The sequence below is a fragment of the Meles meles genome, chromosome 3, assembly GCF_922984935.1.
Source record: "Meles meles chromosome 3, mMelMel3.1 paternal haplotype, whole genome shotgun sequence".
Taxonomy (NCBI): domain Eukaryota; kingdom Metazoa; phylum Chordata; class Mammalia; order Carnivora; family Mustelidae; genus Meles; species Meles meles.
This window is the reverse complement of record NC_060068.1, coordinates 111920969-111947578: the sequence shown is the minus strand read 5'-3', so window position 1 is coordinate 111947578 and position 26610 is coordinate 111920969. Positions and strand designations below refer to the sequence as shown.

The window sequence follows — 26610 nt, the reverse complement described above, 5'->3', positions numbered from 1 at the left end:
TGCAAATGTTCACCAGAGCAGGTGAAGAGAAGTTCAGAACCAGACATTTTGGTTGTACATGTTGGGGCCTGAAACTTCAACATGGGGGAAGGGACTTCTCTGTGCAGGTGCCTGCCTTTGTCCACAGTCTTAGGAGCAGGCCAGCGAGAGGCCACTTCCCTTGGCCCTTCGAGAACCTGCAGGGTGATGGAGAATGGGGAGAAGGGCTTGTGTGGTCCTGCCTTTATCCCTTCTCACTTCCCCAACAGCCCACAGACTGGCACAAACAGAAGGTCAGTTTTCTCAAGTTTTATTGTAAAATCCTCAGAAAAAGAGCATTTACAATGACAATACTTCATGATAATCTGTGAGTCGTCTTCATATCAAGTGGTACTGTGGTTACACGGTGTGTTCAATACGGCGCCATACGTCAAAGTAAACACAAACTTATTTCATATGCCACATACAGTTACTGTGTTGGTACAAATTTCTACTAAAGTTGATGTATTAAAAATAATTTATATATATTTTATAAATAAGGAAAAATTCACATGTATAGTAATTACAGGAGGCCTTTTGAGAAATACTGGTGATTACAGAAAATATATTTTGGTGTCTACACAACAGCTCAAAATAATGTATCTGCCTTGAAATAAGAGATCTGAAAGTTTTCTGAGGTGGGGGAGGATGAGAATCTTCATGGGACAAAGGGTGTGCCTGTGACTTCCTATCTTGAGGGCTGTTCAGCTACACTAGAGTGTGAAACAGCATGTGTATGATCACTCCAGCCACATGCCATGCCCACTTTTGTTCCAAGATCATTTCGCATGGCCTTCAGAGAGTGCAAGCAGAGGGGAGAACAGTGGGGTGTGATGGGGCCAGGCCAGGAAGGGGGGCTGGCCAGCCACAGGAGCCAGCCTGGGTGTGCCGTGGGGTCTGGGGTGACAGTTTATGGACCTGTTATCCCACACCTGTCTGAAGGAGCTCAAGTAGCAGGGGACCAAAAACTCTTAAACTGATGGCAGATGTCACCCTGGGCAGTGGACAAAGGATGAGATTTTGGGAATTTTCTCATTGGAGAGCACTCAGACCCCATGATCAGCCAAGACTGGTTGCCCTTCCTCAGAAACGCGGTTCCAATCTTGAAGAGCTTATCCCTAAAGGGCAGCATTCTCCGATCCTGCCATGGTGACGTGTGGCGAGGTCGCCTGCTAGGCGTGGGGGCCAGTCAATCGTTATTGCTTTGTGGAGTGCAGGCTAAGCGTTCTAGAGCCCTCTGTGGTGTGGCCCACGTTCTCTAGGGCCATAGAGGAAAGAGATGGTTCCATATTAGTTAAGACGAGCTTGGAAAGAGGGGTGTGTGAATGGTAGGTTTGTCCAAGAATAGTGACAGAAAGTACACGGTCAACACTCTGGTGCTGGCTCCAGGAACCTTGCTGTCAGCGTTGGAAGCCAGTCTCTGCTTTCCCCATACTCCGCGTGATTTCACACGTTGTGTTTGGGTAAATCTCCATTGCTGTCCACAGTTCCAAAGAAGGTGTGGGACCGTGCTTGCTGGGCTCCTGGTGTCAGCGGGGTGGCTGGTGCCTGAAGCCTGCAGGCTCCCAGAAGATGCGCAAGTTCTCAAGTAACCTCAGGTAGTCTGGTGTAGACCAGAGCAGGAAGTGGCTTGCACTCCACCAGGGATTTGCGGTCTGTGGTCAGACCTCGAGCATAGGCACTGTCTGTTTTCTTCTTTGAATCTTCTAAACCTCTCTCTGTTCTATAATCTCAACGATTTGGAAGAGAAACCATGGCAGCTAATGACTTTGTTGAACAAAACTGCTCTGCTTACATACTAGTCTGGGAGCAAATAGTAGCATCTGGCCCTGTGACGGACTTCTTACTTGGACTTGAAAGCAAGGTAGCGGCATGGGGCAAAGGCCATTGGGGGAGCTGGTGTGACAGTAGGTCAGTTGCTCCTCAAATTGTAGGAGCTGTGGCACAGCTCATGCACAGGAGGCCTGAAGCATGGGGTGGGGGGATCCAGCAAGGCAGAGAATAAACTGGAAATGAGGAAGGTGTAGTTCGGGTCTTCTAAGGGATAAAGCTTGGGTGAGTCATAACTGTCTGTATTCCTGTCTGACAATTTCTGTTTGACGATAATTCACTTCCCTGACACTTGGGAGTTTGCTCTGGTCTTGATCACCTCGCTTGGAAAGGCTGCAAGGTAGGGCACAGGGGTCATGATTCTGGGCAGCAAAGGGCTGTGTCCAGTGGGTTCTGATCGTACTTGGAGAAGGATCTGGGGTTCTGGGTGGGGGAGGAGAGCAAAGGACTGCACGTCAGCATGGTTGTCAGCATAGGTCACAGTTGGTCTTCAGGGTGGGAGGACAGCTTCCAGAGGAGCTAGGTGCAGGGAGGAGAAGGTGAGGTAGACTGGTAGGTGCATGGGAGGGAGTGAGATGTGGCATCAGCAACCTGGAGCCTTCCCAGCGGAAAGGAGGACCCGAGACAGAGTTGTGAGATTGGTGATGATGGTTCAGCGTCCGTGGTATGTGAGTGAAACACACAGAGAGAAATGAATGGGTGACGTCATAAGCCCCTGGTAGAAAAATATATCCAGAGTGGATCTGTTGCATGTCTCCATTCTGGATTCTCCTTTAGTTCACAGGTTACTGGTCAACAGAAAAGAAGTTGTGGCCACACACAGCCCACTTCCGGCTGCTCTCCTAAATGAAGTTTTAGCAGTTAGACTGCCTAGTGCAGCAGGCGGCTCTCTGTGTTCCTTGGGGTTGAGAGCTATCCTCGGGGCTCTTCCTGGAGCTGAGAGCCCCTTCCTGCACAGAGGAGCAGGAAGGGAAGGAAATGGCTGGGGTCGGGTGGGTTGGGGCGGGGACCGAGCTTCTGTCTCTGCTCATGATGCCTCTAGATCCAGGTTCCTGTAGCTTGGTATTAGCGCTCGGCCCCAGCCCGACTTCATGGGGCTCTTCCAGCTTCTTCCAGCGGTCTGGGAAGGTAGTGGGATCCTCAAATGCCTGGAAGACTGTGGGAAGAAGACTGGGCCAGCCCCAGGCAGGTTGCTGGAGCAGGGAGGGTGGCATTTACAAGGCGTGTACTCCTCACCCACATTTCCTGCATGGGGAGTCCACGCAGTTGCCTGGAAGCCGACGAATCCCTCTTCCTACCAGCCATCTGTGCAAGGCTGGGTGGGCTTTGTGGACCCAGAGCCCCCATGCAGGGTTCTGCTCATGTGGGCAGGAGGAGCACGTGCACCTCCGTTTCAAATCTTTGATATCAGCCAAGGTGTAGATGATATGTGAGTTACAAAAAAAATTAACTTGAATTTTTGTGAAATCAGTTTTATTTCCAAATTGAAAAATTTTGAAGTAGTTCATTATGAAAGCAGGTTTTAAAATGTAAGATGAATGCTTCTTTAGTATGAAATAGTTGTCAGCTGAACTTGGGTGTTTGGCAGAAGGGTCCCCGGCTGGGCTGGCTGCAAGGCTTACCATCTCTGACTTTCCAGCTGTGTCTCAGGGAGCCACTTCTGGGGCTGGACAGGGCCAGGAGCAGCCTGGTCCACCTTTTCCCTGCCTCCCCCTGCCCCCAGCAGTTCTGTTGGTTGCCCAGCTGAAAAGGCAGCTACTCTGCGGCCTTTGTGCGCTCTGCTCAGCTGCTGTCCTATATGGAGTGCGGGCCACGAGGCCTGAGCCGGGGCTTCCAGTAAACATGGTGAGTCAGCGTGAGGGAGAGACGCTTTCTCAGACACACCTAGAGACGGAAGGATTGGGGCCAAGGATTGGTGGCTGGAGTCACTCCTGGTGCAAAAGGGCCATTGAGATTGAATGGTCTTTGACTTAGGAACCCCGTGACCCATAGGGGCTGCCGCTCTGGCCTGGCAGCTGTGAGACTCTTCCTCAGGAAGGCTCGGAGACTTTTTTATTATGTGCAGCTAGCCAACATGTATGTTATTAGTTTTTGACATAGCGTTCAACGATACGTTAGTTGCGTATAACACCCAGTGCTCATCCCGACTGTTTTTTCTCCCCCTCCCAAGGGCCGCCACTGTGTAGAAGATTTTCCCAAAGGGACAAGTTCATGAAAGTTGGAGAATTTCCACTAGTGGGAGTCTAGAAGTGAAGGTGTCAAGAGACCGAGACAGGAATAAAAAGAAAGGGGGAGAGGCATTGTCTGTCCGTCCCAGCCCTGGTGAAAGTGAGTAGGCGGCCTTTGAAGGCCTTTCCCTCCACCTGTAGCTCCATCCTTTACCAGGAACAAACCCTCAAGTCTGCATGGGCATATCTGGCCACACTCTTGGGAGCTGGAGTGGACAAGTGTTTGGTGAACCAAGATGCATGGGAGATGCCAAGGGAAGGGCCGATTTCAGGAAATCGGGGCGGACAGGTTGGTTTGGGTGGGCTGGGCAGTCAGGTGAGTGTGAACGGGAGCTGTGCGTAGGTAAAGCAAGGCAGGGTGTGTGTCTTTCTTCTCCTGAGAGGGGCTGGTGATCAGCACACAGGAAAAGCTCGGCCATGTTGGCAGGTGAAGGGGGCTGTGTGAGCTGAGGTGACTGTGAGGGGACCTTTTCCAGCTTCAGGTGGCTTGAAAAACAATCACTTAAACCAGAAAGCATACGGGTGTGTTGTGACTACTGACATGAGGAAGAAAGAAAGCGGGGGGTTCTGGGGGCCCAGGGAAGCTTCTTCACTGCGGACATTCTCCCCCACAGGGCCCTTCCCTGGGCCGGCTGTTGTACTTCCTTGTGCACCCCCCGCCCCCCTGCTAGCCTGGCAGAGTCTGAGACATTGGGGATCATGCAGCACTGACAGCCTGTATCCTTCTCCCCAGCCCCTGCATCCTTGGGATTGTGGGTTTTGTGGCGTGGGTTCCTGGGGCGAGAAGGGCCCATGTGTAAGAAGGTCCTGAAATGTGCTGTCTGGGCTGTGTCAAAGCAGGGACTGGAGTGCGTGGGCCACAGACAGAAAAAGAAAGGGACTTTAAAAACGGAGAGCCTACAGAACACACCTGGACCCCACACGGGTCTTTGGGGTGACTGTGTGGAGCCTGGAGGTCACTGTTCGGTAGGTCACCACCCCCCACTTTGCCTGGCAAGCCCAGTCTACCCTGAATCTGGGGTCCTGGGCCTGGCTAAGAAAACCTCCCCCTTCAGTGGTAAAAAGCAGGCACGCACGGTTTGTCCTGGTCTTTTGCGTCCCAATCCAGAACAAAGTCTTGGCCAAGGTGGTGGCCAGAGCTGCACGTGGGACTTCCGTGGTGTGGAGGGCATTATTCTTGGATGACCATTGTTCCTTCTGGCTGTGGGACGTGGGGTGGGGGCGCTCAGAGACTTGGCCTAAGGCAGGGAGAAACAGAGCTGGACGTCAGAGAGCATCTTTCTGCTTACTAGCATTTGAGGTTATAAAAAATTATCTTTTAATCAAAATTTCCAAAATAAAGTGAGTGATTTCCCCATCCCCCAAGATGCAAGAAGTCTTGTCGGCTCTCCCTCAGGCTTATACCAAGTCACATGGAAAGAAAAGCACGAAGCAGCTGCACAGGAGAAAAGAAGGTCCAGGAGGTGGGCGGCCGTGGCTCCCAGGCCTGGAGTGCAAGCCCTGCTCCCGGCGAGCCTGTCTGCAGGCCTGGCTTCTGGCCACTCCGTTGGGGTGAAGCCTGGCCGGACCCGGCGGTGAGGGACAATGAGCACATGAAGGCAACCGACGGAAAGGTAAGCCTGGACAGCAGGAGCTCTTGGTTCCACGGTATCCCCAGGTAACATGGTGTGGAGCTGGGCACAGAAATGATTCCTTGACACGGCAGCATGGATTCTCACCGGAGCTCAAGGCATAAATCATACTTCCCAACGAAAAACCCCAATCTGGTTAGCAGCGCATACCTTAGACTAGGAAACTTGCAAGGAGACCAGTGTTGAACCACAAAGCGAGTACAGGTTTTGCTTTTGTCTGTAAAAATGTACAGGGCGCCTGCTTGGGGCTATGGAGTGAGGACTAGGCGGAGCTCGGTGGTCCGGGGCTCTGCTCGGTGCGGGGGGGGGGGGGAGGACCCCTTCATACCTCACCCACCCACACAGCCGTGGTCCCCCGCCTGATGCCCGCCACCTCACAGCGCAGTGCGTTTTGTCTCCCACTGATGAGGAATAGCGACTCCTGGGCCGGCGTGAGCAGGTACTGTCCGAAGAGCCCGCTGTCCCTCACGATCCTGCGGGGCCCTCCCCACGGCCCGCCTGGCCCCACGGGCGGCTCCTTTAGGTTCTCCAGCATGCCCATCTTCCCCGTGGACAGCTCTAGGAAGAGCAGGGCCGGCTCCGTCTCCGCCGTGGCGTACACGTAGTACTGGTTGCCCTGGGTGAAGGAGGGCTGGAAGGCCACATCCGAGACGCCTGGGCTGATTTTCAAGCTGTAGAGGGTCCGGATCTGGCCCTGCAGCGTGATCTCCTGCACGTGCAGCTGGGAGCTGGTGGGGGCAGCGCTGACGACGAAGCGCCCGTCGGGGGACACGTGCGGCGTGCCGCTCACGTCGCCATTGGGGCCGACCACCGAGTCTGTGACGCTGTCGAGCAGCAGCTGGGGGGCGGCGGGCGTGGGGCTGTCCTGTCGGCACTGCACGAAGAAGTAGCCGCCCAGGTGCGTGTGGGCCACAGCCTGGGGCACGCAGCCGTGCCGCCGCAGGCTGATGGTCTTGAGCTGCACCAGTGTTTCCAGATCGACTTTGTGGATGGCGGTGTCAGACTTGTTGAAGATGAAGCCGAACCTGCAGAGGGAAGAACTGAGGTCAGAGGTGTAAGGGTTCTGTCGTCACCCTTCAGGGATCTGATAGTTTCTTTCTTTCTTTCTTTTTTTTAAAGATTTTATTTATTTATTTGACAGAGAGATCACAAATAGGCAGAGAGGCAGGCAGAGAGAGAGGAGGAAGCAGGTTCCCTGCGGAGCAGAGAGCCCGATGTGGGGCTCGATCCCAGGACCCTGGGATCATGACCTGAGCCGAAGGCAGCGGCTTAATCCACTGAGCCACCCAGGCGCCCCGGGATCTGATAGTTTCTTAAGGAGATATACCGTCTCACAGGGCACAGCTTCTTCCATGATTCAGCGATGATGTCAAACCAGAGGCAGTCGAGTTACAAATGCTCCTGGATGGACGCTCTCCTGACACACCCAGGATAGGATTGTAAAAGTGCCCGTGGCCGCTTCTCCCTGGGGGAAGCCTTCAGATCAGCACCCCTGAGGCTTTATGCCAGCTGGGAAGGACAGGACACAACTGCTGTCAGTGCTCCTTCCCCTGGAGAGGACCTCGGTGGGCAGCCTCTCCTGGGTCCTGTTTACAAGCCTTTGGGAGCCATCCTGGGCAGGGGGTGCCGAGGACAGCGTTTACCTTTGCAATCGGACGGCCACGGCGTTGCCACACTGCCTCTCTCCCAGCAGAGCTGGGCACGTGGCTCGCCTCTTGGAGGCTCTGCGACTCTAAAGAGGGCAGTTCCCTCTGAGAGGGTTGTCAGAGGACTGGATCAAAGAGGAAGGTGCAGGGGAAGGGCTCAGTAGGTGGGTGCTGCTCACATCTGGTCTTGGTGCAAGTCTGCTTTGGAGGCAGGTTGTGAGCTGCAAGGAGACCTGACCCCGGGCAGGACTTGGCTGTGACTCGGGGGCCTCTACCCCAATCCCTGGCTCGGGGAGGCCTTTTGGTGCCTGCGGACACCTACAGAAATAAGAGAAGTCTCCCCCGCACTTATCTCCTGAGTAACTAATGGAGCGTCAGAGTTGGGAGATGGCCAGTTTAAAGCTTCTTTAAAGCCTTCCTGAAGAGCCAGGGCATGGAGAAAGCAGGAAAGAAGCCCGCTCATAGAAGCAATTTGAATGCTAAAGGCCACACACAGACAATGCAGAGCCTGTACGTTTGTTAGACTCCTGGCTGACGTCAGCTTCATTGGGGGATTTTACCCCTTCAGAGGCATCTTGGAAGCTCTTCCCAGTTGCTGTCTACAGGGAGGGGTTCATTAAGGGGTGTTTTCTTCCCAGTCTTGGATAAATGGGTGAGCCTAGTTTTACAAGCCCAGTTTCAGTGTACAGAAACGAGGCATTTCTTCTTGGAGAAAGGTGTTTGATGTCAGACAAAAGAAAGGCATGAACAGTGCCCCCAAGACCTTTGGGTCCCGGTGCCTTGATGAGAGGGAGGCTTTGTCTGCTGCAGTGCTGACTTCTCGTGGGGACGTCTGGGGGTTCTCTGATGTGAACGGGCAGAGGGAGGGGCTGGCTGGGATGAGGGCTGCAGTGGAGACCGTGGCCACCTTTATTAGGCTGTTCTTCTGGATGGTGACAAACCAGACAACTGGGAGGGTTCACTTCCTGGCTGGCCCTCTGCATGGCTGCTCAGGGGGCTCCTGGCTGTGCTAACTTGGCCATCCAGGGTCTTAGCTTCTTTGAGCCTCTGTTTCCTCATCTGTAAGAAGGGGTTAAGACCACTTTGACTAGTTTTTTGTGTGTCTAGTAAGTACAGTGCGCTCCAGTCACCACTGCTGATTTTCCTTTCTTGTCCTCCGTGGACCTCGGAGGGTGGGAGAGCTGGCCGCCTTCCTTAACTATGACCATTAAGGACTCGGGATGGGTCCATTTCTTGTCCCCTCATGAAGGAGCCCAAGGTCAGCTCCACGTGAGTGGGAAAGAAACAGAGAAGGAGCAGGTCTCACGGTGGGCAAATGCAGCCACAGGCAGGGCTGAGCTGGGTTACGGGGTAGTGAAGGGCCCTGTGGCCCCACCTCACCTGACGTGGTTGATGATGAGGTTTGTCGGGGGAATGAAGAAATCGTCCACTCCTGCGAACGGTGTGTGGATAAGGTGCTTGTCCTGGGCTGTGCTGGCTTCTGTGATCACCTACAACACAGAGCAGGAGTCCTGGTGAGGGTCCACATGAGTGGGGGGCGGGCAACCTGGAAACATGTGCATGTGCTGGCAGGGACCCTCAGCGGACAGGCTGCTTCAGAGAGAGAGGGGGCCAGGAGCAGAGTGGGAGCTGCTTGGGAATGTTAGAGGCAGGGACCCATCCTCCTATGGAGAGGAAGCGATGGTTTGGGAATGCCCGAACCATGCCCTCCTGCTCAGGGAGGCCTAACCCTGACCCTTGGGAACCCTGTCGGCCCCCTGAGGGCACAGCTTCCCAGAGAGGTCCCTAAAACAGAACAGTAACTATGCTCAGATGCTCAGAGACCACACTCTCCCACAACTGAGAATCCCACCATCTAAGCATCCAGGTCATCCTGGGAAAAGAGGGAGAGAGCTTTTAAGTCACTAAAATGTTAAATGGTGCAAAGATTTACTGGTTCCCTGTTTTCCTCTGATGTCAGGTGCCTGGGCCTGTTTGTTGGGAATCTCTGTCCTATATTGCTCACAGAGGTGTTCTCTGGGAATTGTGACTCCAAATTTTATCAGACAAAGGAGGAATTGTGCAGAAATGCCATTCAAAGGTGCTGCTCTGGCCATTTAGATGGGTTGCAGTTAGAATGCTGGGGCTCAGGCCTGGTGGCAGGAAGGACTTGTGAGAAATCAAGAATCAGGCACTGGGTTTTGTACACGATGGGAGTGACTGAGCACAGCTACCTCTGATTCCCTGGAGGTAACACCTGATCCCTGTGGAGTCGGCAGGAGGCTGCTGCAGCCACTGTCTGGTGCAGAAATCCCTGGTGGGTCTGTCAGGGAACAGCATGCCAGCGATGCAGAAGAGAGCCAAATGTTGTCGGAGATTAGGTGGGATGACAGAGTGGTTTGGAGGTCCTGCCAGGAAGCCCTCTGTGGGCAGGCTGAGCATCTGTCCAGCAGCTACCCTGGTCTTGGGTGCGTCTAGGCCAGAGCCATCGTGCCAGCCAGCCTGGGTCCCCCTTGCCTTTGCACATGCTCATCAGCCCTCAGTGGCTAGGCCAGTGCTCTGAAAGATGGCCAATGCAGCCAGATGAGGGGCTTGGCCACCTGGTGGGCCATTTTGGGGAAGAGCCACAAGATCAAGCCCAGACCCTCTGAGCAGGAGAGTGGGGGCTTAGGCCTGAACACAGAGCTTAGACACTTTTCCTGATCTAGATATTGTGGCCATGTCTACAGAAAGAAGGGTCTAGACTTGTGCAGCTTGAGGCTGAGGACAGTGTCTTCTGGGGCTTTGTGACTCACAAGGGTTGGAGTCCTGGAGGCTTTTACCTTCGAAGAATAGGCCTGATTTCTGGCTTTTTCTTTTATGGGAAAATGAACACCACCTGGCCTGCCTCCTCAGGCAGGGTTGAGGTTTGAGTCTTTTCTGGATCGTGGTTCCCACGCAGGCAGAACGCCAGATTGGAATGAGGAGGCCTGTGATTTGTATTTTTAGCTTTGGGGCAGCTCCAAAGTTGTAACATGGCATTAGGTTATTTTGCAGTGGTTTTTTAAAATGGCCAAATGACACTTCCATGGCACGCAAATGGAGGAAAAAAACCTCTCAGAACTGGGCATTAAGAAAATAGCAGCCTGAGGAAACTGGATCTTGGGAGTGTCTAAGGGAAAGTGCCAGAGAATTCCAAGAAGACATACAATCACTGCTTGATATCAGGCCTGTCATTTTCACTTCTAATAGAGATGGAAAATCACAGGCTGTCAGCGGTCAGGGTCATTCACGCCTCACCACGCCGACACCCTGTACTGAGGGATTACCTCATCAAACCGCACTAGCATGGGACATTGAGCCGATGGGCGCTACCCGCCTCATTTCTCCGACGAGTCTTGAGTTCCGTCTTGGCCTTGCATCCTGCAGAGGGCCTGGGCACATTCGTGTCCTCATTCATGCCCCAAAGATAATTGTTATTTGAACCCCTCAGTTTTGTTGGCTCTCTGGGCTTGGTTCAGGAACTGTACGTCACTGGCGAGATACCAGGAAATGTCACTTGCTCATCAGTACGGGGTCCTGAAGGCTGGGCCGCTCTCCCAGCAGGTAGACAGAACCAGCTGAGAAGGGAGGCCTCATTGGGCTTCAGATACTGTTGCCTCTCATGTCTACTTTTACAGGCTTTATTTCCTTTGTGGTTTCTGATACACTTGTGTGGATGTAGACAGGAGAAAAAATGGTTTCGCAGATGCCAGGTTTATAGTAAACCAAGTTGTGTCATTATTCAGGTTTCCCCTGTCCTTCTTTGGTCCTTTTTGTACAATGTGAGTGCATCTTTAATCGAGTCTGTCTTTATGTTAAATCACTCTTGTTTGAGGCATTTAGTTGTTAATGGTGCTTGATATCTCTTGGGTGTTCATCCCATGGTGTCTCTCTGTGTTTGCTGTTTTTAGTGCTTTTGACCTTAAACCCCACCTTGCCTGATGTGAGTGGCAGTCTGGAAACATTCTTGTCACCTGTCCTTACTATGCCTGCCCTTTTAAATTCAACCTTTTCTTCTCTTTGAAATGTGTGTGTTCCTCATCAACAAGTTCTAGTTTCCTTCCTTCCTAACCCAGTCTGATCATCTCTGCTTTCAAGAGAAATCGGTTTGTCAGATGTGGAATAATGAGACCACCGCTTCCCAGCTGCTACATTCCACCAGCATTCTCCGAACTTTCTCTTATCCCAGTAAGGTATTTCTAAGTGTTTTTACCTGCTCTTCTTTCCTCCACTCCCTATGCTTATTTTTATGGAAATAATTTATCTTCGGTTACCGACTGGTAGCAGGGTTTCTCATTCAGCGTGTCTCTCCTCATTCAGACATCCTTATTTAGCACTGATTACCATTTCCAGGGAGGCTGTCCTCATCCTTCTTTTCTGGGTTCATTGTTCAGAACTGTCATCTCTTTATCTTTCTTCATCTCGAGGTCTCTGTTCTGGTTCATCTGGTGTTTGTTGGGGATCTTTCCACAGATCTGTTCCTCAGAGGGGGCGGTGAGTGATGCGGTCTCTGACTTCTTATGCCTACGCTCTCTTTTGTCCTGTCCAGTGAAGGCTTTCTGGGCCAGGAATAGGACTCTTGGATTTCAGTCCTAGAGCATCTATGGTGTGCCAGCTGCTGTGGCAGGCGGGAAATCCAGGGCCAAGCTAATGTTTTTTTCTTTCTGTTTTTCGGCTCATAGCTGTTAAATTAGGACATCATTTTTGGTTTCAGAAAAAAAGTGTTTTGGTGGACCCTCCCCATGAATTACTTTAGAGGCTTTCCGGGAGCTGCCAGAGGGACCAATATGTTAGGATTTCCCTGGGCTTATGCTCTGCTTTGAATGACCTTCATTCAGGCTCCTAGACCCTCTAATGGGGATTTTCTGTCAGTTCACTGGGGCCCAGGATGATGGCATCCATCAAATGACAGTAGTCTCCGTTTACAGGAGGTATGGCAGAGACAGGCAGGCAGGTGGTCAGCCTTCTGGAGGATGTCCCTTCCTTCTTCCCGGTCTTGAGAACAGGGTGAACTAGCCTCCCTCTGCAGTTCTTCTCGGCTGGGCTTCTGAGAGAGAACAAATCCCTAATGTCCTGAGCATCCAATGCATGAATTAACTTCTCTTCTGTCTATCTAGAAGGGCTCTGTGTACATCTCTGGGAGAAATCAGGCATTCAGATCTCTTTTCTTAGGGCTTAATCCTCGAATGCATCCCTGCTGACGAGAAAGGCAGAGGCAGGCACTCTCAACATGGGGGTGGTGTTGACCGTGTCTTGTTGGTGGACAGGGGAATCCCACAGAGACCTCGGGCCTAGACTGTTTCCAACAGACTGTACTGTGCACTGGCTGCAGCATTGGGCTGCAGAGCCGCAGGGCCTGGCTTGGACCACAGGCACGTTACTGAACTTTCCTGTGCCCTAAAGCACCGTAAGCACTCAATAGATGCTTTCTAGTGTGGACACGACTGCTGCTCTTACTTTCCTTTGCTTATCAGTACTTGCTTGAACACTGCTCTCGAGTCTGCTCAGCCCGAGGAGCAGAACGCCCTTGCTCAGGAGAGGGGGAGCTCGGGAGCCACATTCCACCTGTCCTGACCTCACAATCTTAGCCATCATCAGGATTCTTGTCCTTAAAGGTAGGCCTGGAAGATGATACCTTGGTGATCATCTGTGAGGGGCTCTGGCTCTCCTCAAGCATGGTGGATAGATTTTGGATAAATGTGATTAGCCAACTAGGGAAGCAAGAGACATGTGTGGGAGAAGATCAGCATCCTTTGTTCCTGTGGGGTGATTGTGGGTCTCCATGTGTTCAACATACCTGGAGGCTCGGTTGGGACTTGTGCACATCCCCCCAGCTCAGGACCCACACTTGGTCATGAGACTTGTCATAGGTCAGCTTAGCTGGCAGAGGGTCCACACCTATGGACTTGAGAAAAAAATACATACAAGTGGGTCATCATTATTATAAGCTGACATGGTGGTCACTTCTGGACTTTGTGTACATGACCATCATGCCTAGGTGAGTAGAAAGCCAACCTCTCTGCCTTGGCACAAAGCTGGCCTGGAAGGCCAGGGCTTAAGTTGCCCTTCTGGGTATTCTTTAGAGGCAGAAGAAAACTCTTGCCAGTAATTGAAACCGTTTCAAAAACTTCTTCCATGTTTTACTCAAAGGGGACCCAGACCATCTCGGCAAAAGCCCAAATGCAACCAGAGGGTTACATTTTCCACTCAAGAATCAGCTGCAGGGAACTCTGGTCCTTGCTCCCAGAAGGCTTTTAGGCCTCTAGAACCCTCTGTGTCCTTCCCCAGGTGGTTCTGAGGCTGAGATTCTGGAGCATTGGCCCTTCCTCCTGGCCACCTGAGACTGATTTTGAGATCAGCCCTTATGCCTGGAATCTTAGGTCATCAGAGCTTTCCCCTTTCTGTTCCCCTTCCCTTCCCCCTTACTCCCTTCCCTTCCCTTTAAAAAATTACTAGGCATTACAAGATACAGAGTATATGGCTAAAGACTACTAAAAAATACAAGAGAAACAGACCCATGAATGATTCATAAAAAGATAATTACAAATTTATATACAGAAGTAAAATTGGGTAGAAATAAATGCAATACCTGAAATTAAGAACTCACTAAATAGGTTCTGTGAAATCCATATTAGGCATAGAAGAAAACAGAGCTAGGGAAAGACAGGTTGATAGAACATACTAAAATTGAAGCATGAAGAGACAAAAAAAAAAAAAAGGATGGAAAAGAAGAGTACAAGACATGTGGGATGCAGTAGAAATGTTTAACTTTTAAGTTTCCAAAGAAGAGGTAAGAGACAATCCCAGTCTGATGAAAGTTATCAATCTACACATTCAAGAACCACTAAAACTTCAAAGCCACCAAAACTTTGAAATTGGAATACAAAGAGCATCATCCCTGGGCACATCAAAGTAAAATTGCTAAAGATCAAAGAGTGACAAAATGACTGGCAGTTGACCTATTACCAAAACAACAGAAGACAATGAAGCAACATCTTAAAATGCCAAGTGAGTATAATTGTTTTTTTTTTTTTTTTTTTTTTTTTAGTATATGTGCTGCCGAAGCGAGCACGTGAGTATAATTGTTAAGGTAGAATTCTATATCCAGTGAAAATAGTCTTTAAAGGGCAAATACAGTTCTTTTCAAAGAAACAAACACCGAGAGTGTCTTGCTAGCAGGTCTCCACTAAAAGAACTACTTAAAAAAGTCATTCCTCACAATGAAAATGATCCCAGACAAAGCTGTGTACTTCAGGAAGGAATAAGGAACAGTGAGAAAAGTAAATATGTGGGTGAATATATATGACTACCAAGTTTACAAAATAATACTAAGCCAGGTCTTGTGGGGTTCAATTATATATAGAGTTAAAATCTATTCCCACAATCATGTGAAAAGGCAGGAGAGGAGTTAAAGGAGTTACTCTTACATGGTTCTATCATTGGAGAAGTGAAATCAAAAGTTATGAGACTGTATTGAGACAACTATGCATATTATAATCTCTGTGGTAGTCCTAAAAAATAATAATATTTGACTAATCCAAAAGAAAGTAAAACAGAGGAAAAAGAAAAAACAGATCAAGTAAAAAACCAGTAAGCTAGTAGATTTTACTATAAAATTAACTGCCTTAAATATAGATGGATCAAATGGCCCAAGTAAAAGATCAAGATTATAATACTAGATAAACCCAAACACATGTAGCTTTATAAAAGACCACCTTAACCGCTGAGCCACCCAGGCGTCCAGGCCATAAAAGACCACCTTAAATATATGGACATAGAAAGGTTGAAAGTGACAGGATGGAAAAATACAGCTAACACTAATTAAAAGAAATCTGATCTGTCTGTACTAGTAACATAGACCAGAAAGGAACAGAGACAATATACTGTAATAGTCACTGTACAGGCGATACAATGGCACTACATTCATATCTTGCAATAGTTACCTGAATGTAAATGGGCTAAATGCCCCAATCAAAAGACACAGGGTATTGGAATGGATAAAAAAAAAAAGACCTATTTATATGCTGTCTGCAAGAGATTGATTTTAGACCCAAAGACACCTCCAAATTTAAAGTGAGGGGGTAGAAAACCATTTACCATGCTAATGGACATCAAAAGAAAGCTGGGGTGGCAATCCTTATATCAGGCAAATTAGATTTTCTTTTCTTTTTTTTTTTAAAGATTTAATTTATTTATTTGACAGAGAGAGACCACAAGTAGGCAGAGAAGCAGGCAGAGAGAGAGGAAGGGAAGCAGGCCCCCTGCTGAGCAGAGAGCCCAATGTGGGGCTCGATCCCAGGACTCTGGGATCATGACCTGAGCCGAAGGCAGAGGCTTTAACCCACAGAGCCAGGCGCCCTGCAAATTAGATTTTCAACCAAAGACTATAATAAGAGGTGAGGAAGGACACTCTTTCATACTTAAAAGGGTCTGTCCAACAAGAAGATATAACAGTTTTAAGTATCTATGCCCCTAACATGGGAGCAGCCAATTATATAAACCAATTAATAACAAAATCCAAGAAACACATCAACAATAACAATAATAGTACACGACTTTAACACACCCCCTCACTGAAATGGACAGATCATCCAAGCAAAAGATCAACAAGGCAATAAAGGCTTTAAATGACACACTGGACCAGATGGACATCACAGATTCAGAACATTCCATCCCTAAGCAACAGAATACACATTCTTCTCGAGTGCACATGGAACATTCTCCAGAATAGATCACATCCTGCTTCACAAATCAGGTCTCAACCGGTACCAAAAGAGTGGGATCATTCCCTTCCTATTTTCAGACCACAGTGCTCTGAAAGTAGAACTCAATCACAAGAGGAAAGTTTACAACTGCACTCCAAATACATGGAGGCTAATCAGCATCCTACTAAAGAATAAGTGGGCCAACCAGGGAACTAAAGACAAAAAAAATTTATGGAAACAAATGAAAATGAAAACAACTGTTCAAAACCTTCAGGATGCAGCAAAGGTGGTTCTAAGAAGAAAGTATATAGCAATACAGGCCTTTCTCAGGAAACAAGAAAGGTCTCAAGTATACAACCCAACCCTACACCTAAAGCAGGTTCAGAAAGAACAGCAAAGAAACCCTAAACCCAGCAGGAGAAGAGAAATAATAAAGATCAGAGCAGAAATCAATGAAATAGAAACCAAAAGAACAGTAGAACAGATCAATGAAAGTAGGAGCTGGTTCTTTGACAGAATTAATAAGATTGATAAACCCTTGGCCAGACTTACCAAAAAGAAAAGAGAAAGGACCCAAATAAATAAAATCATGAATGAAAGAGTAGAGATCACAACCGATACCAAAGAAATACAAACATTAATAAGAACATATTATGCGCAACTATATGTAGCAAATTAGAAAATCTGGAAGAAATAGATGCATTCGTAGAGATGTATAAACTACCAAAACTGAACCAGGAGGAAATAAAAAGCCTGAATAGACCCATAGCCAGTAAGGAAATTGAAGCAGTCATCAAAAATCTTCCAGCAAACAATAGTCCAGTGCCAGATGGCTTCCTAGGGGAATTGTACCAAACACTCAAAGAAGAATTAATACCTATTTTCCAGAAACTGTTCAAAAAAATAAAAACGAAAGGAAAACTTCCAAACTCATTTTTAGGAAGCCAGCATTACCTTGATCCCCAAAGCAGACAAAGACCCCATCAAAAAGAATTACAGACCAATATCCTTGATGAACATATGTGCAAAAATTCTCCCCCAAATACTAGCCAGTAGGATCCAACAGTACATTAAAAGGATTATTCACCATGACCAAGTGGGATTTGTTCCTGGGCTACAAGGTTGGTCCAGCATCTGCAAAGTCAATGTGATATAATATATTAATAAAAGAAAGCACAAGAACCACATGATCCTCTCAATAGATGCAGAAAAAGCATCTGACAAAGTACAGCATCCTTTCTTGATCAAAACTCTTCACAGTGTAGGCATAGAGGGTACACATATCACTCAGTATCATCAAAGCCATCTACGAAAAACCCCCAGTGAATATCATTCTCAATGGGGAAAAACTGAGAGCTCTTCCCCTAAGGTCAGGAACACGGCAGGGATGTCCACTATCACCTCTGCTATTCAACATAGTGCTAGAAGTTGTAGCCTCAGCAATCAGACAACAAAAAGAAATAAGAGGCATCTGAGTTGGCAAGGAAGAAATCAAACTCTCACTCTTTGCAGATGATATGATACTTGATGTGGAAAACCCAAAAGACTCCACCCCAACACTGCTAGAACTCACACAGGAATTCAGTAAAGTGTCAGGATATAAAATCAATGCTCAGAAAACAGTTGCATTTCTAGACACCAACAACAAGACAGAAGGAAGAGAAATTAAGGAGTCAATCTCATTTACAACTGCACCCAAAAATGTAAGATATCGAGGAATAAATCTAACCAAAGAGGCAAAGAATCTGTACTCAGAAAACTAGAGAATACTCATGAAAGAAATTGAGGAAGCCACAAAGAAATGGAAAAATGTTCCATGCTCCTGGATTGGAAGAACAAATGCTATGAAAATGTCTATGCTACCTAGAGCAAGCTACACATTTAATGCAAACCCTGTCAAAATACCATCAACTTCTTTCACAGAGCAGGAACAAATAATCCTAAAATCTGTATGGAACCAAAAAAGATTCCAAATAGCCAGAGGAATGTTGAAAAAGAAAACCACAGCTGGTGGCATTCCAGTTCCAGACTTCAAGCTCTGTTACAAAGCTGTCATCATCAAGACAGTAGGGTACTGGCACAAAAACAGACACATAGATCAATAGAACAGAGAGCCTAGAAATGGACCCTCAACTCTATGGTCAACTAATCTTTGACAAAGCAGGAAAGAATGTCCAAAGGAAAAAAGACAGTCTCTTCAACAAATGGTGTTGGGAAAATTGGACAGCCACATGAAGAAGAATGAAACTGGACCATTTCCTTATACCACACACAAAGATAGACTCAGCATGGAGAAAAGACCTCAATACGAGACAGGAATCCATCAAAGTCCTAGAGGAGAACACAGGCAGCAACCTCTTTCTAGAAACATCACTGAAGGCAAGGGAAGCAAGGGCAAAAGTGAACTATTGGGACTTCATGAAGATCAAAAGCTTGTGCATAGCCAAGGAAACAGTCAACAAAACCAAAGACAACTGACAGAATGGGAGAAGAGATTTGCAAATGACAGATCAACAGCTAGTATCCAAAATCTATAAAGAATTTATCGAATTCAACACCCAAAGAACAAATAATCCAATCAAGAAATGGGCCAAAGACATGAACAGACATTTCTGCAAAGAAGACATCCAGATGGCCAACAGATACATGAATAAGTGCTCAACATCACTCGGCATCATGGAAATACAAGTTAAAACCACAGTGAGATACCACCCCATACCAGTCAGAATGGCTAAAATTAACAAGTCAGGAAATGACAGATGTTGATGAGGATGCGGAGAAAGGGGAACCCTCCTACATGATGGTGGGAATGCAAGCTGGTGCAGCCACTCTGGAAAACAGTATGGAGGTTCCTCAAAAAGTTGAAAATAGAGCCACCCTATGACTCAGGAAATCATTACTGATTATTTACCCCAAAGATACAAATGTAGTGATCCAAAGGGGCATGTGCACCCGAATGTTTATAGCAGCAATGTCCACAATAGCCAAACTATGGAAAGAGCCCAGATGTCCATCAACAGATGAATGAATACAGAACTCTGGTGTGTGTGTGTGTGTATACACACACACAATGTAATATTATGCAGCCATAAAAAACCCCCAAAACTTGTCATTTGCAATGACATGGATGGAATTAGAGGGTATTATGCTAAGTGAAATAAGTCAATCAGTGAAAAACAATTATCAGATGATCTAACTGACATGAGGAATTTGAGAAACGAGATAGGATCATAGGGAAGAGAGGGAAAAATGAAACAAGATGAAACCACAGAGGGAGAGAAACCATAAGAGACTCTTAATCTCAGGAAACAAACAGGGTTGCTGGAGTAGAGGGGAGTGGGAGAGATGGCGTGGCTGGGTGATGGACATTGGGGAGGGTATGTGCTAGGGTGAGTGCTGTGAATTGTGCAAGACTGATGAATCACAGACCTGTACCCCTGAAACAAATAATACGTTTTATGTTTAAAAAAAAATCAAGGGGTGCCTGGGTGGCTCAGTGGGTTGAGCCTCTGCCTTTGGCTCAGGTCATGGTCTCAGGGTCCTAGGATCCAGCCCCGCATCAGGCTCTCTGCTCAGCGGGGAGCTTGCTTCCACCTCTCTCTCTACCTGCCTCTCTGACTACTTGTGATCCATCTCTCTGTCAAATAAATAAATAAAATCTTTATAACAAACTCAAAAAAGTTTCTTGATGATTAAAAACAGCAGTAACAATATCTTGTATCAATTTTGCATCTTATTCTCCCTTTTCTATATCCAATTTTGGGTACGGAGAAGGCATTTAATAAATGCTGGTTCAATAAATGCCTAGGCAGTGTTTTTGGGGATTGTAACACAATTTTATGTATCTTTCACTTGAATTGAAATAGATCTTTGGGAGCCTGTCCAGGGCTCATAACACAACACCACTGAGGAGATCTTTCATCTTCTCAGTTATCCCTCCCCCCCATGTTGGTCCCTCCTAGAATGTATTTCCTGCTCAGAAAAATTAAACAAAAAAATGAAATCCTATAAAAAATGGATATAATTTAGATAAACCTACAACCACAGTGTGAGACTTCAACACCCCTCTCAGCAGCTGATAAACTAAGTGGACAAAGGAGAAAATGACTTAGAAGATCTGAACAATGCAACGAACAAACTTGCCATAATTGACATGTATACAGAATACTGTACCTACCATTAGAACACACATTCTTTTAAAGTGCACGTGGAATATTTTTATCCACATTGATTCCAAGCTGGGTCATACAGCAAGCTTCAGTGAGTGTCAAAGGATTGAAATTACTCAGAGTATGTTCACTGGCCAGAAACATCACTAAGAGAAAGTCTTCTGCCCAAGTGGCCTGGAGAAACCACAACCCAGGTCACACCCACATTCCCCCAGCAATGAGCGTGCATGGGGGCATTGCTAGGAAGACAAACCACAGCCCTGCTCACTGGCCTCACTTTCTCCTTCGATCCGCAAGCCTTCAGTGGGCCTTTGTTGTCACCCAGCAGTCCTAGCACAGTGGCCTGGTCAGTTCAATCTCAAATGCACCCTTCCCCTCTCTCCTCAAACCTCCAGACTGGGTGATCATTTTCCTTCTTATTTCACTGAGAAAATAAAAGCAACTACAGGAGAAGTTCATCCATCTGCCCCCAGTTGTAACTGTCATCTCTTTGTAAGTATACCTGAATATTTTCCATTTCCTTCGGTTATATGAAAGAATGTGATTTCATCCAAAGCTTGCATCTCTACTTCTCTGCCGTGGATTCCACTGACTCCTGCCTACTTCAGTGATGCAGAAGAAATGGAAGTTGTGTGGGAGGGTTTTCTTTTTTTTTAAGCATGATATTCATACATATATACATAAAAATGCTGTAATGTCATCTAAAGAAACTTCTTCTGTATGCTGTTCTACCTACTGTCTCATTTGACTCTCCTTTACAGCAAACCCCCTCACAATGATTGTATTTCTATGACCGCAAGCTCATATTGCATGATCATTCTATCTGTTCCAGGGTAACCCGTGGGACACCAAATCCAATGGTCGGTTCTCAGTCTTGATGATTTGAAAATGCTCAGCTCTATTGGACTATTCTTAGCTTTATTGGCTTTATTGGACTATAAGTTCTATTCTTAAAACACTTTTTTTTTCCATTTCTGGAAAACCCTTCCTCCCCCCAGTTTTCTTCCTACCTTTTAAGCTCCTCCTGCTTGGTCTCCTTGTTGGCTTCTTCTCTCCTTCCTGATTTTTAAGTGTTCGAGTGCGTCAGGGCTCCAAGCTTGACCTCTTCTGCATCTGTACTACCTCCGGTCATTGCATACGCTTCTCTGGATGTAGCACTTGGTATGGTGACCATACCCACCCTGACCTCTCTGGCCTAGAGCTCTGGCTGGCCTCCAGACCTGTTCATCCAATTGCTTATTTGACATCTCTACTTACATTTTTATTTTTATTTTTTAGAAAATTTATTTTAGAGAGCAATAGCATGAGCGGAGAGCAGGGGCAGTGGGAGAGGGAGAAGCAGACTCCTCACTGAGTGCAGAGCCTGACATGGGGCTTGAACCCACAGCCTGGAGATCATGACCTGAGCCGAAATCAAGAGTCATACACTCAATGGAAGAAATCACCAAGGCGCCCCAATGAACATTTATAATAGCAATGAACACTTAGCAGGTCTAAACCCAAATTCCTAATTTTTCTGTCTTCCTGCTCCATGACCTGTACCACCTGCCATACCACCTGCTCTAGAGAGTGCATTATTTTCCTATTATTATGATAACCTATTACCACCCACTTAGTGGCTTAGAACCACACCAATTTAATTCTCTTACAGTTCTGGAGGTTTAAAGTCCAAAGTTAATTTTCCCTGGGCTGAACAAGGATGGCTGCAGGGCAGTGCCCTCTTTAGAGGCTGGAGGGGAAAGTATGTCCCCTTGACTTTGCCGACCTCTAGCGCTGCAGTCCTTGGCTTGTGGCTCCTTCCCCATCTTCAAAGCCAGCAGAGCCTCAGTGTGCTCCAGTCCTCCCAGTGCCTCCTGCCCCTAACAGTCACATTTCTCCTTGCCTCCCTCTGATACGGGTACTTGCACTCGCATTGAGGAAGGGCTCACCCAGGTCATCCCCGGTAATAGTCCATTTACACGTCCTTACCTTAATCACCTCTGCAGAGGCTCCTGTGCCCGAGAAGGCGACATTCATAGGTTCTGGACATGAGAAAGTGGCCGTCTTGGGGCCGTTACTCAATCCACCACACACAGTAAATGGCATCACCATTCTACTGTTCTTCAAAGTAAAGAAAAGCCCCCAACAACCTGATTTCCCACTCTTAAAACTTCCACTCAACCCAGCAGAAAATCTTTCCACACTTAAGATCTATCAAGGATCTGGTCAGTCCTCACCACCTTCATGGCCGGCAGCAGTTCATGCCTGAATTATTTCAGTAGCCACGACGTTGCCCTGCTCTGCCATTGGTTAACAGAGCCTGCCTGTTTCGGAGTCTAAGTGGGATGAGGTCACTGCCCCATTGAAAACCTTCTGTGGCTTGGGTGGTGCTTTACCCCTCCTTCACCACTCCCCGCTCTCCCCGCTTCTCACTGTCTTCTAGGCCCCTGACCGCCCTCCGCTCTCAGAATGGGAATGCGGCAGGCTGTGCCCCTGAACCAGTGGCACCCTCACTCTACCTTAGAGAGATGTACCTGTATAACTTTCTGGGCTTGCACGTCGACCACAAGGACTCTGTTCAGTGCTGGCTGGGCCACGTAGATGTACCGGTGCCGGACGTTCACGGCCGAGGCCCACTGGCATGACTGGGTGGCATTTCCTTCCCCTTGGGGACAGATTTCTTCCTGTAAAGGAGACAGGCTGCCATGGATCTTCTTAATCCCCAGGGTCCCCTGCCCTGTGTGGGTTCTCTCTCCCTCACCCCCCTGTCCCTCTGTCCCCTTCTTAGAACCCACAAACATGCCATGCCAGCCCTCCCACATCACCTGTTTTGAACATTTAGCTCCACCTCCTCCCACTTGTGGGAGCTGGAACTCCCTTTGCATGTGTTTTTTTAAGAGCAGCTGCCAGGCCTGCCTTCTTCCCCTCTAGGGTGCGAACTTCCCTGTCTGCACTGAGCGCAGCACTCCAGACTTCTCACTTATTAAATTAAACTTGCTCCCCCCTTTTATTTGAACTTGGGGTACCACCTGGCTCCATGCTGCCTATTCTTTGCTTCCTTCCCCCAGCTCCCCTACCCCACAGGCTGGTCCTTCTCTGTTGGCTGGATCCTGTCCAGTTTGCTGATTTCTTGGTCTCTGCATGTCAGAATGCACAGGGGTCAGTCCCTCAATGATTTTTCATCTTCCAAATCCACTCCCTTTGCTCATCTCATCCCAACTGATGGCACCAAATACTATCTACGTGCATACAGCTCCCAAGTTTGTATCTTTAGTTAGAGCCTCTTCTCTGAAGTCCAGACGTATGCAGCCAACCACCTCACTCTACTTGGCTATTTGCTGTACACCTCAAACTTGAGAGAGTTCAAAGTCAACTCCCAATTTTACCTCCCAATTCTGCTCACTCCTTTAACAAAATGGCAGCTCCACTGTTTTCCTTCCTTAGACCAAAACCCTTGTGGCCGTCTTTGAGTCCTCTTTTTCTCCTCATCCTCTCAGTCCTCATCAGGGTATTAAAAATCATTTCAGCTCTGCCTTCAAAATACATTCAGAATTTGACATTGCCTCACTGCTCCCACCTCCATCAGCTGGGCTCAGGCCATACTGTCTGCTGAGTAACCGCTGTAGCATCCCTGTTGTACTCCTTGATTCCACCCCCCCCGCGCCCCCCCCCGCCCCCGTTCTCCACACAGAATCCAAGGGCATCACTGAGAGTCTGCCCACACCTCTCCTCAACACCCTCCACTTCATTAACATTCCTCTGGCTCAGAAGGGGAGCCAAGTTTTTCCGGAAGTCAACAAGGTCCTGTCCCCTTTGGCTCCTACTACTCCTCTGACCTTCAGCTTTTCTCTCCCATACCCGCTGTGCTTGCTTTCCTTCCCTCATGCCACCCTCCTGCCCCCTTCATAGGCCTAGCACCGCCAGCACACTTCGCCCTTGTACCTGGCTACATGTGTCATTTCCACCTGACGTTGTGCACTGATCTGGCTACGTCTTTTTAGGCTCTCTTCTGTCACTAGAATGCTCTGTGACAGGGGCTCTTTGTCTGTCTGCTTCACTGCTATATCCTTAGCACCTAGTAAAGGCCTGGCACAGAATGGGTGCCTCAAATATATTTGTTGAATGAATAAATGAGTGAAAAGGGGGACCTTCTTTTCCCTTACCTTCCAGGATACACAGTCTCATTTTTTGTTTGTTTGTTTGTTTTTTTATCATGACTCTCACCCAGCTCTGTCTCAGTCTCCTTGTGGTTCCCCTCTTGGTCTGCCCATCCTGTAGCTACTGGCCCCCAGGGTTCTGTTCAGGCACCCAGATCAAAGCACTCACACATACCCTTGGTGGTCTTGTATACTGTTTTGGCTTTAGCCAATGCCCAGATGCAGATGGCTCCCTGATCTCTGTCTGTAGGTCAGAACTGCCCTCTCCAGTCCTCGCTTGGTTCTTCCAGAGCCCCTCATACTCAGCCGGCCACCCCGAGATGACCCTCTCCACCATACCTGCTCCTCTCACCAGGTCTGGCAGCCAGGACCAAGCCTGTCACCCTTGCCACTTCCTTCTCTCCTGCCGTCTGCCACAAGTGAAATACCAAGGACTACAGAGATGACCTCCTCCATCCCCAAGTTCATCTACTTTCCAGATCTTCCTGAATGACTGCAGTAGCTTTGGGGCAGAGCTGTCACCTTACACCCTGGCCACTGCCCGGCATCACATTCAGTTCTCACAACTACCCCCATTCACACAGTCATCTCCATCCATCTCCATCCATGTGGCATGGCCATTGTGCCCTTGGCCTCATACTTCATAGCACGTCTGATGCTTGGGGCATTCTCATCTTGCACACTCTCTCCCGTGGTTCTTCAGGGGCCACTGAGACCCTCAAAGCTCACCTCCTCTAGTAACTGGTTGAGGATCACTTCCTTTTGTAACCTTAGCTATCCTTGTGTTCTGTGACCCGTGTTCTCCAGGCTTTTTTAAAGCTGCTTCTTTTGCCTGCCAGGGAGCCATGGGCTCTCTAGCTCACCATGGCCCATTCCCTCCTTGTCCTCATCTTCTGGATGTTTCTATGCTTGTGTCTCATGGGTGTCTCAAATTCACTATATCATAGGCCACCCTCGTCTCTTTGATGAGGAGCTTATCTGCCCTGCTTTTGGGATCGAGATGGAGAATGTGGCACATGCCTCCTAGAGTGACAAGAGAATGAACGGTATCCCCCTAACCAGCCTCTCCTCCTGAGTGAAGGACGGTCTGCTCCTCCTAGCAAGATCCCAGATGACCCCTGTGGTGCCTGCTGATATAACACTAAATCTACTCAGTTATTCCCATTGCCGCTGCCCCTGACTTGGCTAGATCAGTACCCTCTCTCACCCAGCTGCTCACAACAGTCTGTATACCTGCTTCTGGGCTTCCAGTCCTGTCCTGCTCATCGCCACCCTCACTGGGGCCCTGCACTTGTTCTAAAGCAGCCCTGCCAGGGCCGTGATTCATTTGAGGTCCTCCAGGTGTCCCCAGAACTTTCAAGATCTGCCACTAAAACTCCTCAGCTTTAACCCTGACCTCTGGTCATCTTAATCTCAGACCAAGTATTTGCAATTCCCCAGATGTGACATGCCACTTTATGCCACCAGGTTCCATGTTCATAACATTCCCTTTAGAAACGCATCCCCAGTTCCTACTTGTTCTTCACAACTGGGCCCAGGGGTGCCCTGCTGGAGAACCTCCTCTGACTTGGTCCTCCCTGGGTCTGGAGAGGCCTGACCCCCTCAGTGTCCTAGTGCACCTTGAGGCTCCTTCAAGCAGCATCTGCTGTGGCCATCCTTTCTCTGTGAACTCGTGGAGAAGAGAAACCCATCCGTAAGCCTTGGGCCTCACTCAGGGCTCTGTGCACGGAAGGCCTGATCAAGGAATGAGACGTTCAACTCTTAACCTTCCATGGATGTTCTGGAGCCTTGGAACGCACGTGGAACCACACCACATATAGCAAATGGAACCTGGGATGTCAAAGGGCGGTCATGGTGGAAGACCGGCGCTCAGGCACAGACACTTACATAGCTCATGAAGATCTTCTCGGTGGGTCGGAGGTGCCTCTGGATCTCACAGTCCACGGGGTGCAGGATGATGATGCCATCGTCAGAGAATACGTAGAACATGTTCCCCACACTGAGGCCTGGGAGGAGCAAACACAGCCGTGGTTATGCTCCTAAGTAGGGTCACGTGGCACGTGACCCCTGCGGTTTGGCTGCGTGTGGTACAGGCACAAAGTGCGGGGGCCTGGTCAAGGTGACGTGAGCGAAGCAGGAGGTTATGTGGGCAGCCCAGGGAGAAAGTGCCAGAGGCCGGTGAATCACTCCACAGGTGAGTGAATCACACAGCTCTGTGAACCCCGGGCTATCCTTCCAGACACGTGC

At 48.4% G+C, this 26610-nt stretch overlaps 1 protein-coding gene across 3 annotated transcripts in view; it reads right to left on the bottom strand.

Annotated features, from left to right (window-relative positions):
• Nucleotides 1–273: 273 nt before the first annotated feature.
• The window catches only part of FSTL4 (follistatin like 4), a 672404-nt gene continuing 646067 nt past the window's right edge, over nt 274–26610 (bottom strand). For all 3 annotated transcript variants that reach the window (XM_046000921.1, XM_046000919.1, XM_046000920.1), the window contains 5 exons: nt 26251–26369; nt 22741–22890; nt 13151–13258; nt 8734–8843; nt 274–6732 (listed from right to left, as the gene is read on the bottom strand). In XM_046000921.1, the coding sequence (XP_045856877.1) occupies nt 6030–6732; nt 8734–8843; nt 13151–13258; nt 22741–22890; nt 26251–26369 (1190 nt within the window). In that variant the 3' untranslated portion in view covers nt 274–6029. The remainder of the gene's footprint in view (nt 6733–8733; nt 8844–13150; nt 13259–22740; nt 22891–26250; nt 26370–26610) is intronic.